The sequence below is a fragment of the Herpailurus yagouaroundi genome, unplaced genomic scaffold (assembly GCF_014898765.1).
Source record: "Herpailurus yagouaroundi ecotype Mexico unplaced genomic scaffold, PumYag 140, whole genome shotgun sequence".
NCBI lineage: Eukaryota > Metazoa > Chordata > Mammalia > Carnivora > Felidae > Herpailurus > Herpailurus yagouaroundi.
The window spans coordinates 51,512,722-51,526,668 of record NW_024412395.1 but is presented as its reverse complement, the minus strand read 5'-3'; the positions used below and the strand labels follow the sequence as shown (position 1 = coordinate 51,526,668).

At 41.2% G+C, this 13,947-nt stretch overlaps 1 protein-coding gene across 1 annotated transcript in view; it reads right to left on the bottom strand.

The window, feature by feature from the left end:
• The window catches only part of MYO3B (myosin IIIB), a 434,070-nt gene that overhangs the window by 369,678 nt on the left and 50,445 nt on the right, over positions 1–13,947 (bottom strand). Inside the window, exon 7 of the mRNA XM_040475346.1 lies at positions 9,284–9,429. Coding sequence (XP_040331280.1) covers positions 9,284–9,429 — 146 coding nt within the window. The remainder of the gene's footprint in view (positions 1–9,283; positions 9,430–13,947) is intronic.

Genomic DNA, 13,947 nt, shown 5'->3' with positions numbered 1-13,947 from the left:
GTTGGGACTAGGGCCAGCTCTGCTTCCAAATGGGCAGTTCCTGTCATACACTCATGGGTTTGTATGGGGGCAAGAGGAGGGTCCTCATCTCTTAGGAGTGTGTCTATTAACAAAGAAGTTGTGACCATGAATATTCATGGCAGAGTCCTTCAAACAGATACAGTAGTAGTAGCAAGGATTTACTGAAAATCAGTCTTGATTCTCTCTCAATTCCCCATACAATCATCATTCAATCACTTAGCTAAACTTCCAAATGATTGATCTCATGGGTAGCTCTTTTGAGTAGAAATTTTTAATTCTTGAGCTACACGGGAAAGCAAAGTGCTTTTTTGGGATTTTTTTTTTCTTTGTTAGCAACCAGCAAAAATCAATTGTTTACTATGAACTGTTCTGAGCACTTTACATTGATTCCCTGCTCACAACAATTCTGTGAAACTGATAGTTTTCACATCTCCATTTTACAGAGGGTGAAGCTAAAGCACAGACATTAAGTAACTTCATCAAGTTGATACAGCTTAAAGGTAGTAATGGTAGTATTTAAACCCACAGAGACTGACTGTAGAACACTCAGCTGTGGTAAACTGATTGCAGAAATAGACCAGTTTTCTACCCCTTTCTGTATCTATGCTTGGAACCCTGTCACCAACGTGAGACCAGCCCCGGCTAGCCTACCAGGGGATGAGAAAGCACATGGAACAGAGCCAAGTCATCCTAGCCAACGTCATCCTAGACCAGCCAGCCCCCAGCCAAATCCCCAGCTGACCACAGATGCATGAGTGAGCCCAGCCAAGATCCACAGAACCACCCTGAGACCCAACAGAGTCGTGAAAAATAATAAATGATTATGGTTTTAAGCAACTAAGTTTGGGGGTGTTTTGCTACTTACCAGTAGATAACGGATACACCAATGCTTAACCACTACACTCTATTTTCTTTCACTAGTTTCATCTGACTCTAGGATTCTCCCAGAATGGATAGCTTCAGCTATGAAAAGCCTTCCTCCAGACTACCACCTTACCTCTCTTCATCCTTGTGTTGCCCCACTAGGCCAACCTATGAAAGCAGTTGATAAATATTCCTCACCTTTACTCCCCCGTTTTTTCTGGAATCAAGAGGAAACTAGGGTATTTCAAACCCTAAATAGGGTACTATTTAGAGCTCTGTTTCGTTGTCTCTCCTCTTTGCCCATCTCGCCATCATTTAGGAGCTAAGTTGGAATTAGCCAAAGTGAGTGGTGCCAAAATAATGAAATCAGGGTAATGAGGGGAAAAGCACAGGTAGTGCTGTAAATCAACACCTCTCATTCTCTGGCCTTTCCCTTCTCTCTGGATGGGCTTCTTACTCAACATGGATGGGGAGTGGCAGGCAGTCCCTGAAGGCACACTCCTCCTTTGCCACCTGATCCCCAAATGAAAACCTGCAAAGCTGAACTCTTCCTGCCTGCCAGGATTCAGGGGGCAGCAAGCTGCACCTCCACAGGAACTAACAGCCCCAGCTGCTCAACTCAAATTAAAAAAGAGTTCAGAAACATGTTCCACAGAGTGGAGGCCTTCTGGGGCATTTCTTCCAGCTGCCTCCAGCTACTGTGTTCCCAAGGAAATGAAGAGGCTACTCCAGGGAGAGAAGGGGCACCCCTAAAGCATCCTGAGGGATAGGGACCACAATCCCCTAAATATGGGACTAGAAATCTCCCAAAGAAAGAAAAACATTCATAAAAGACTTTTGTTTTTCTACTGGAGTATTTCAAAACTTTTTTTTTTTTCCTGTTAGGAACTCAATAAATGCTAAATGATGCTAATTCTTCTAGCTCCTCTTGCTTTATGAGGGAAGCTGGGATTGTGAGGGTTCCTTGCTCAAAAGGCCAATAGCTAAGCGACCTGGGTTGGTGAAGAGAAACCAAAATTCCCCAGGGGCAGATCTAGCCTTACTGTGCCATTAAACACCCAACCCCCTCACTCATTACACTTCAACAATAGTTTAGTTTTAATTTCTTTTCCATATATTTCACAGCCCTAAGGGAAAATGTCCTGTGACAATTCTGTAATAGTAAGACAATTACTGGTGACTCAGGGCTCCCCGCTGCCTCTGCATCCTCTCACAGCTGAGGAGCAGGCTTCCCATGTAGGAACAATTTGGTTCCTGAATTAGTAAAGTCAGAATACAAAAAATCTTTACCTTTAAAAAATGATAGAAATTCAGATGCAATTTGATGAAAATTCAGTGCAAGGATTCTGTTTCAGAACAAGAGTCAATTGTAGGCATTGGGTCCCTGAAGAAACCTTTCAATTAAACTCACAAATGTTTCAACTTACCCTTTCTAAGCACATCACCCACATCATTCAAGAACCCTGAGAGTATCTTTTTTGATTTTTCCTCCTTGTTCCTCTTTTCTTTACTATCCAACTTCTGCCATTTTCACCTTTGACAATGAATAAGGAAAGCACAGGAAAACTGTTCTTCTTGAGAGAGGAAAAAAAAAAAAACAAAACCCTGCCTTACAACTCAAGCGCTCAAAACAAGCCTAATTCAAAGTGAACAGTTAGAGATGTCCTAGGTTAAAGGGCATAGCCATCCCCAAATACCCAACAGACTGTGTTCCAAAACACTTCTGTCAATGGGTAGTTCAGAGCTTGGAAAGCTCTGAACCCATAAGCATAAAGTTCTAGAGACAGGCTAAGTCCTCAGACTCGACCATAAAACTCTAGTTGGCCACAAGAGTCTAATAATGCACCCAAAGTGAGAACTTTAGGTGTTACATTGCCTCCTCTTAAATAACCATTTAAAATAGTTTCCATGAGAGAATGCATGAGAGGATGCCAGAAACAGATTTCCATTTACCCCAGAACCAGAGTGAGTTTTTCCAATCAAAAAAATAAGAGGAAGGTGAAGGGGGAGGAGATTCTGGCTATACCAGAAATAGCCCTGATGTGGCAGACGCAAGTTTTCCAAGAAGGGTAGCATGGGACAGGAACTTCTGGGTACAATAATGATAACCTGAAATGCCTCTCCAGTTTTATGTAACATAAGTTCTACAATTCTTTAGTTCAAACACTTAAGTTCCAAATTAGGAACTAGAAGGCAGTCGCTTAAAAGGGAGTTTGGAAAAGGAAGGGAGTTTTGGTTTGGGGGTCATATATAAATCAATGAGCCAAGCAAGACCTATATTCACCTGTGATGACACTTTTGATTTCTAGTCTTCAGTTCTGTGGCTGACACAATCGCTGATGTTAATAAGATTCTCTCAGGTTTATGGTGTCCGTTTAAATTGAGAGCAGGAAGAAGGATGCTGGATTATAAGCTTCTTAAAGACTGAGATGTCCTATTTATTTCTGTATACTCCAGTCCCCTTAGTGCTTAATTCATAATTCATTGATAAATAAATGTAACTGAAGAGGGGCTTTAACTTTTCAATGTATAGTTGATCCTTGAACAACATGGGTTTGAACTGCATGTGTCTACTTACGTGCAGATTTTCTTTGATAAACAGTTCAGTACTGTAAATGTACTTTCTCTTCCTTGATTTTCTTAATAACATTTTCTTTTCTCTTGTTTAATTTAGTGTAAGAATACAATATATATTGTCAAATTGGTTTCCATACAACACCCAGTGCTCATCCCAACAGGTGCCAATTTGACAATAAATTTCATATTAAAAAATAACAATAAAATTTTTTTAAAAAAGAAAACAAGGGATTACATGCAGAAAGAAAAAGGAGAGACAAACTAAGAAACAGACTTGTTAACTACAGAGAATAAATGAAGAGAGGTGGGAAGGGGATGGGTTAAATGGGTGATGGGTATGAAGCAGGACACTTGTTCAGATGAGCACTGGGTGTTGTATGTAAGTATTTAATCACTATATTTTACAACTGAATCTAATATTACCCTGTATGTTAACTAGCTGGAATTCAAATAAGTTCTTAAACATGTGAAAAAAATATAATATATAATACATATAACATATAGAATATGTGTTCATCAACTATTTATGTTATCTGTAAGGCTTCCAGTCAGAAGTAGGCTATTAGTAGTCACATTTTGGGAGACTCAAAAGTTAAACACAGATTTTCAACTGCATAGAGGGGTTGGTACCACTAACCCCCATGCTGTCCAATGGTCAACTATAGCTGCAAAACATATGGGCTTTGGAGTCAAAGTTCTCAGATTCAAACCATTTTCCTCCATAGGTGCATAACCAAGGGCTTCTAGTTTTCTCCTCCAGAAAAAAGGGTGGTGATAGAATCCACCTCAGGGTCATTGTAGGGATTGATGCATTTATATTTGGGAAACACACAGCACTGTGCCTGCCGCACAGTTAGCAATCAATAAATCTAAGCTATTATTATGTTTCCATCATCATTTAGCTAGCTATCCTGTATTCTGCCCCAAATTAGTTTCTCAGGGAATTTAGAAAACATGAAAGTTGATGGTATAGTAGGTTGAACTGTGGCCCCCAGAAGATATGTCCACTTGGAACCTGAGAATGTGATCTCATTTGAGATAAGGGGCTTTTGCAGACGTAATTAAGACAAGGATCTTGAGATGAGATCATTCTGGATTAGGACGGGTTTTTCTTTTTTTTTTTTTTTTTTTTTAAATTTTTTTTTTCAACGTTTATTTATTTTTTTGGGACAGAGAGAGACAGAGCATGAACGGGGGAGGGGCAGAGAGAGAGGCAGACACAGAATCGGAAACAGGCTCCAGGCTCTGAGCCATCAGCCCAGAGCCTGACGCGGGGCTCGAACTCCCGGACCGCGAGATCGTGACCTGACTGAAGTCGGACGCTTAACCGACTGCGCCACCCAGGCGCCCCATAGGACGGGTTTTTCTAAAAACAGTAACAATGTTCTTATAGGACAAGACAAAAAAGAACACACAGAGAGACGGGGAAGAAAATCACACGAAAGTGGAGGCAGAGACTGGGGTTGTGCTGCCACAAACCAAAGACGACCGGAAGTAACCAGACCTTGGAACGGGCAAGGAGGGATTGTCCTCTAGAGCCTTCAGAGGGATCGTGGCTCTGCCAACATCTTGACTTCAGACTTCTGGTCTCTAGAACAATACATCTGTCTTATTTTAAGCCACCAAATTTGTGGTAATTTGTTGTGGCAGCCTTAGGAAACTAATGTACCGTTTGGGTACAGCTTGGAACAACCTAAGTTGGGTGACAAAAGCAAGCCCAAATGTGAACTGGAAATTATCATGAGTTCTCCTTTTTGCAGTGTACTGCAGGGAAACTTCTCTTTAGAAAGGGAAAACCACTGGCTTTAGGAACTGGAATGTTCAGGCCATTCTGGCCCATCCACTCCCAGCCAAAGACATTTCTGCTGGGAAAGCTGAAAACATTCTACACTTATCCACAAGGAATAAAGTGGCAGTACTATGCAATGTGTGGCAAGAGTCAGCCTCTATCTGGCCCCAAATAAATGGGTGGGCAACACAGCTCTTAGCCCTTGCCCAACAGACACAGCCACACTGGTCCCCACTGCCTTCCTGACTCCCATCTATGAAGGTCAAAGGGGTCATGAGGCAAAGATTCCAAGCTAAGGAAAGATACCTAGCTGCCAAGAGAGAAATATAATTGCATATTTCTCCTAACTCTATGGGTTCTTGCAATTACATCTATGAAATGGATCTCCCTTTAAATGAAAAAAATATATCCAGGTCATCAGCAAGATCCTTCTAATAAGCCTTTGACATTTTAAATGAGTCCTCAGGAGAGGGTCATCAGAGAGATGTTGTCAAATCCACTGATGCCCAAAGAAATGGTTTTCATTCTTTTCCTCTCTTATAACTCGTACAGAAAAATAGAAGCAGACAGAGCAGTGACTGTCAGAGAGGGGTGACTTTTTTGGAGCAAAGGCGTTAGACAAGATGACACATGCTGACGGGTTCTGCAAATAGTGGATGCTGTCACAATCAGCAGATAATTTCTGTGTGTTTGCAATGTAGGAAAGACTGTGAGTCACGCAGCATTTCAAAGACAGGTCACGATTACTCCATGTGTCATCTTCTAACGTGAAGGTCAAAAGAAAGGAGAAGGTGCCTCCAGAAGAAATGGAGGCAGAGGGGGGAAAAGTAAGGAGCCCTGTGTGCAGGCAAGTCAACCACATCCAGGCAGGTCTTGCTTCATGCTTTCTGACAGTGTCCAGGGAACCTGTGTAATTATCTGCCTGTTGACACCTGAGGCCCTCATCTTACATGTAACCAGCACTTCATTCTTTCCTAAGTCCTTCAGAACCTGTGAAAGTTGTATCTTCCCTGACTCAGTAAAGGTCTTCTTTTCTTCCCTTATTTGGTACTTATTTCCAGTAAGGAAGGTTGCAGGGAAGAGGAGAGTTAGGAGGGCCAAAGAAGGAAGCCACATACAATGTTCTGGATCCTAGAATACTCTGAAATGGACTTCATTGTTTATTTTTTTAAAAAAAATTTTTTTTCAATGTTTATTTATTTTTGGGACAGAGAGAGACAGAGCATGAACGGGGGAGGGGCAGAGAGAGAGGGAGACACAGAATCGGAAACAGGCTCCAGGCTCTGAGCCATCAGCCCAGAGCCTGACGCGGGGCTCGAACTCCCGGACCGCGAGATCGTGACCTGGCTGAAGTCGGACGCTTAACCGACTGCGCCACCCAGGCGCCCCGGGACTTCATTGTTTAACTAGAGGGAATTCCAGAACAGCAAAGACGCTCATAACCAAATAGGAAAAAAACCAGAAGCCAAATGGATTAAACAGATTTTTGTCATTACTTGTCACTTTCTCTTCTCCATCAGGAAAGAAAATGCTGAAAGAATGAGAAAATGAGAGAGGGAGAGAGAGAGTACCCCGTGAAACACACAGGTAAATAATTTGAGTGCCCAGTTAAAATATATAAATGCTTAACTTTTCCACTCTCCATCAAAGAGTTTTTCTGAGGAAATGCACATTTTTAGCACTCAAAATTAAGATAGTATGAACACATATGCACACACACACACACACACACACACACACACACATACTTGCTTGGTCAATCCACAATACTTCATAAGAGCAATGCATAATTCTAATTGACAGGGTAATTTTTTTTTATTTTTTTTAAATGTTTGTTTATTTTTGAGAGAGAGAGACAGAACACCAGCAGGGGAGGGGCAGAGAGAGACTGAGACAGAATATGAAGCAGGATCCAGGCTCTGAGCTGTCAGCACAGAGCCCAACGCAGGGCTCGAACCCAGGAACATGAATGGTGAGATCATGACCTGGGCAGAAGTCAGACGCTCAACCAACTGAGCCACCCAGGCACCCCTTGAAAGGGTAATTTTTAAGTAAATAACTTGGGGAGTATAAGATGCTGTGCAGTATATGCAAATATGCTACATTTAAAAAAAAAAAAAATCCATCCTTCCTGCACAGGAACGTCAAGTTGGTTGTTAAGGTTGGGACAGTGGCAAGTATTCAGCACATAGAATCTCACTGAGGATCTGCTGACTGACTATTGTTGACATCTCCCAGTTTGATCTGATTCATCACTTCTGCAGGAACCAAGAGATGGTAAAAGGGCAGGAGATTACATTAAAAGGAGAAAAAGAAAGCTTCAACGTATGTTAGGGTAAGAATCCTTGTTTCCCCTAAGATCCTTTTCTAGCAATTGTCCTGTTCCTGGGATTCACCCTGTCCAGAAGCAGGCAGTGGGGGAAGGGAGCTTGGTTATTTGTATTTCAAAGGTCTGGGAGCTTCTTCCAAGATGGAAGAAGTGAAGTACTGAGATTATTAGAGATCAGAGACTTTGCTAGGCACAGAAGCAAGCCCAGAGGAGTCATTGGAGATGAACAGTCTATTTAAACACACACACACACACACACACACACACACACACACACACTTTCTAAGCTGCCTCACATTCATCACCGTATGAAATTTTTGAACAGGTGGTCTGTACACAAACACATACTTTAAAAAAGAAAAAAATATATACCCAAGTAGATGATGTCTTATCAGAAGTACATATATCTTGCTAATCAGAAGCCACACCTTAATTCTGATCTTTGGGAAATTATGTGGCCACAGTAAATAAATGGTGAAAAGTTAATGATTTGTAAAAAATCAAAGCATACACACATACCATCCCAGACACCATTTCTCATTTTCTGACATATTACTGCATACAACAGTGCTTTTGGTCCTGCATTCGTACTTTGTTTTAAATGATCACCAGACTATTAATTTTAAAAGCCAGGAGCTTTGTCTGTTCTTCCAATCGCCTGGACTTGTGTTCGTACTTTGGAAAAAGCAAAAAGACCAATCCTGACTTGGGTGGGAATCATTTTTGGAATAATGGTGGGTAGTGGTTCACATCTGGATTAGGTATAAAACGATAACATTACGATGATGAACACCACAGGCTTCATCTGCATTTAAATAGACCTAATCAGAAATGCAAATTGCAATCAGGAGAGATTTTTAAAGGCTGTGTGATTGTGCAGATAAGGAAAGGTTAACACTTGCACTGTTAAAGTAGTTAAACAGCTCCAAGCTGGCCCAGAGCCTTCCTTTGAAAGAGAAATGTGGAGGGTACAAATCTCTTAATCTGCAACCCAGCCAGGACAGAGCTCGCCCGCCCGATTGCTTCCTTTTCGGTAACTAGAAGCTTAAGCGGCCAAACAGCAGTCCAATTCTGATGAAAGACAAACAACCAAATCTCTAGTACAAACCCCTAATGAATACATACAATAGAAAATATACTGGCATTTAAATACCCTCCAAACAGACCTCTTTCAGCACAATGTCCCATTGAGATGGAAATCAGGGGATGGAGAGTAAGTCTTATAAGTGATTCACTTAGCTGATGTTTTTTAGTGCTTCTCTGGGTGTATACGAAAATATAATACACATTTCTTATCCCCAAATTTTCCTGAATAGTCGAGAAAGATTCCAATAAACAAACAGAATGACCAGATGTGATTATATAATCAAAAAGAGAAAATCAACATTTAGAGAGATTATTTAATCCAAAATTGTATTTTTAGTCCTCTTGTGCAAAGCACAATAAATGAGTATCTCAGAAAAATCAGAGTACTGAAAATCTGCAATGGTTACAATATAGTCCTATTATTCTTTGGGAAATGCTTTCAGGAACAGTCATCTTTCTTCCCCCACTCCCCCCTTTTTTTTCCCCAAAAGAAATACATTTTACAATTAGGCTTTCTTAGGTTTGGCCAGAAATTGTTTACGAACCACTTATTATCCCTCTTAACCAGACTCTTTCACAAAGAACTAATAAGCCAAGAGCGCCATCTTGTGTCATACCTTGGAATCTTAAAAAGCGTTTTCACAGGATGCATGTCAAAGAGGGGAGGGTCTCCATCCCCCAGTTCAATAGCTGTGATCCCCAAGGACCAGACGTCACAGCGAGCATCATAGGAAGAGTCATACTGCTGCTCACAAGCAATGACCTATCAGACAAAAACAAGACACATCAACCCCACTGCCACCTCAGATGTCCTAAAAGACCCTCAGCCGATCTTAGCCCCCTTCTTAGTTCCCTTATTTACACTGATACTGAATTCCAGAGATAATAAGGTATGTGTTACCTAGACTTTATTTGTGTGTGATTAATTTATCATCTGGTATGTTCGTTAGCCTTTAAAAATGTGTCATTTCAGTACAATAAACATACACTGAATCCTCTAGGTACAACTGCAAGGGAAGAACAGTGCAAGGGAAGACACAAGAGTGGACACCTCACTGAGCCCACTCTGACATCCCTTAAGGCTTTGTCTGCATCCCTCACCTCACTGCCAGCTGCTGAATTCAACAATGAGGAACAGCTGTTCACGAAGATGCTTGTTACCTGCACAAAATCCCCAGGAGTGTGGCCAATTGAGCAGAAAGATGTGGGAAGACTGGAAGACTGGAAGACTGATGTGGTTAACCTAAAATAGGAACCACTCCTTCCCATCCCTTTTTTCCAGGAACATCTGCCCCCACCTCAAACCCCAACAACTGGTTTGTATTTCAGCAGCAGGTGCTATGTCAGTGACTGGCCTGACTGGATACAAGAGCAGCAGAACCAGAAAATGCCCCTGGGTTTGTCACTGGGTTGGAGACCATGGAACCTTGTGAGGAAATCTTTATCTTTGAGTCAAACATGAAAAGCTCCTCTACTCAGACTCAGAGGCTATCACAATGGGTTGGAAGAAGGTTGGGGTAGGCAAGAGAATGAAAGAACCAGATGTCCCTACTATTTGACCCAGAGAATGGAAGAACCAAGCGTCCCTACTTGACCTGAAATCTGCCTTCTTAACCAAGGATGACCTTTGGCTATGGACAGACATGTGGGAAACTTTGAGAGTCTGATGATGTACAGGTCCAAACAGCCTATGAGGTAGACAAGTGACATCACTGGAGAGCAGTGAGGGGCCAGAGCGACAGGCCTGCCTGCCCTGTTAGGCCCCCAGAAAGTATTTGGCTTTAACTCTGAGTGAGATGGGCCAACTGGTTGTGAAGAGCAGAGGGGAGAGATTTGGCTAACATGTTAGCAGGATCACTCTGGTTGCTGTGCTGACGATATACGTTGAAATGGGACATGAGTGGAAGAAGCAGAACCAGTTTAAAATGCTACTACAAGAATCCAAACTACAGATATTGACACAGTGAGAAATAATCACACTGATTACATAATTTTGAAAGTAGAGCCAACCAGATTGGCTGACTGGGGCTTATAAGAAAGAGGAATTAAGGACAAGTCCAGAGCTTTTGATATATGAGCAATTCCAGAATGGAACTGATATTTAATGAGACGGGGAAGACAGGAAGAGAAGCAGGTTTGAGCTGAAAGCAGGAGTTCCATTTAGGACATGTTAAGTCTGAGATCCCTGTGAGAATCCAGATGGAGAAGTTCATTTTAGCCAGGTAGGTCTTGTACCTGACCAATGACCTGGAGAATAAACGTGTGTTGTTTTAAGCCTCACAGGTGCAATATTACTATGGCAATGACAGAAAATTAACACACTGCTCAGACCCACTTAATTGGACTTACAAGGCCAAACGTGCCTATTGTCTTGCCTGAGACCTGATGCTTTTGCTCCTATAATTGCCCTCTACCCTCTCTTCTGGTTTCTGAACTGAAGAACGTTTTTCCATGTACCTGCAGCCCTGGCCTGATCCCAGCCCCATCTGATAGACTACCTGCCACAGAATATCCTGCCATACTTTTTACACATTATTTTCAAATGTGCATTCAAACTAAAGTTAAAATAATTCCAACTTCAGGACCAGAAGCCATTTCATTGCCCCACAAGACCTCACTTTCAACACCCCAATCAGGTGAGAAGTATCACTATTTTTAAAGATCTCCAGAGAAGGCTATTCAAACACCTTTCCTTTCAGAAATGACATCTCTAAACATGTGGGACAAACATAATTTTAAACCTATCAATCAGAGCAAACAGCTCACCATTCTTACATGTTCGTGTGAAGGAAAGAAAAATAAGACTGTCCTTCCCCAACAAAAGTTACAGTCAATTAAGATTTAAAGTGAACCTACAATAATTAAATGACAAACCACGGCAACTCTAAATGGCCTAAGACAATGTGTACTAGTATGTCCAGTGAAGGATATGGGCTCCAAATGCTTGGGATATTAGAGGGAGATCATGCCAGGGAAGCAAGACAGCAAAAAGCATCTAGTGCCCAAACTCCACATCTTCAAATATGTTGGAGCTTGAGCACAGCTTCAAATGAAGTTGGAGGAAATTCAAATCAACTTCTAGCCATCTTGGATGAGACACAAAAGGTAGTTCCAAGAACCCATCCAAATGTGGGAATGGAGACATCCTAACGTTTCTCGAATGCAGTCGTAAAATATTCAAAACATTCATCTGGTTTCAATTTCTCTTTGCAGACAGACATTATCTTCAGTTCCATCTGATTGAAAAGTATCTTTTGGCCAAATCCTCTTCCCAAAACTCAGTAAGTAATGTGACAAATTCTTTAAGCTCAGCCTTCCAAAGAAGTTTACAGAAAATTTTGCTACTAAAATAATTCACAAATAATTACAGAGTGCCCACGAGCCAGTCATGGTACTAGGCCCCAGGGAGAGAAAGCTAAATTCACACTGAATTGAATCCTCATCATCATTCTGTGAGGTAGGTGCTATCATCACCTAGCACAGGTGTAGAAACTGAGGCACAGCATAAATAGCTTATCCATGGCCCACAGTGAGTCATTGTCAGGGCCAGAATTTGAACATAGAGAAGAGACCAGCAAACAAATCATTATAATATGATAAATGTGCTACATAATAAAGTTTATGTTCAAAGAATGGTTGAATTATCAGCTTCTGTACTCATATTGTGAATAAATTAACCAGGTTTCTTGAGACTTTTGTCACCTAAACTTCATCTTCTCAGAAGGAATCTTTTTCAGGACCAGTCCTTCAGAGGAGTGAAAGACCCTTATATGGGCCACATGTGTGATGGGATTTACAGATGCACTCTAAGAGGATGCATCTCAACTAAGGTCAACACATCCTGGATCTGGATTCCTTATCTATCCAACACCAAAATCTACAACTATTTCTTAAGGAGAAGTAATCTCATTCTCCTTAGCATAGCATTCTCCTTGTTTCTAGGTAAAATAAAGCTGAATTAAGAATGCTTAGATGTCCCATTGGTCTTTGGTTTCCTTGCCCGGAGGAGAAGGCAACCTTTCAAAGAGCACTCTGAATCAGATGTTCCAGCCTCCACTAAGGACAGTGGCAATGGCAAATAAGTATATGGTGCTCAGACCAAGTTTCCCAGGTTCTGTAAGTCATATTAAGGGGACGGAGAGAGACAGGGTGAGATGGCATTGACTCAGGCCAGGACCCCAAACACCTCATTCTTTCATACCTCTCCAACTCACCTCAGCCAGCCCAAGGAGGAGACCCACCAAGGCAAGTGTATATGTTCCTTTACCTGGAGCCTTTGCTTCAATCATAGCAGTATTAGTGGTGTTGATAGGGAATAGGGAAGAGGGAAGATAGAATAACCGTAAGAGAGAGCTCGGGGAAAGACCTTAAGGACTTAATATGCACAGAGATTTAATATGGGTGGTTAGGAAAAGGGACACACCCAGGAAGACTGACATTTTGATCCTGGGTGATCAGGAGAATGATGGTGCCATCAGGGATGTCAAGAAGAGAAGTCAGTTTGGCAGGCAGTATAACAAGTTCAAACTGGGTCTGAGTTCTACCCCTCACCAGATGCAGAAAAATATCTTGTGCTCTTTGGAACTCACTTTCTTTTCACATGTAAATGCAATAAGAAAACAAAATTCTATTAAGATCAGAAGCACAATATACTAAAGGGTAACAATAAAATACAAGTTTTCAGTGACTACCTGAAGTTGTATAATGCAATAAATATATCTTACATTTCAGAACTGAATAGATTTTAATCTCTCTATTGTTAGTTGCCAACAAACTAGTCACAATTTGTGGTTTTAATATACAGTTCTAAGTACCAGAAGGAGATACCAGGTTGTTTATCATGAAAAAATATGTGTATTTATCTTAATCCAGTGTTGTGAATAGAAAACCTGCTAATAAATGTCAATTTTACAAAGTATAGATTCTCCAAAGTTGATTTTAAAGTCCCACAGCATGTTGGAGGTTGATATGAAGAGAATATGTCTTCTGGAATGTTCCATGAGACATATGTATGGACTGTTACAAAATGCTTAGTGTACCCAGTAAAGGCTAAGAACATAGCATTAAATGAATCAAAATGGAGACAGAGTCCTAGCACAGTAATTGCTAGTGGCATAATCGCTCCAAAATTAAAATATTATCTGAGTCTCAATGAGTTTCAGTAGCATATAAATCCCTACATACTTCTGCATAGCCACTTTTAACAATCTTCAATTCTCTGACATATCAGTGAGTGTTTATACTGTTTCTGATTTTAATAAATAGTTTTATCCACTTGGTG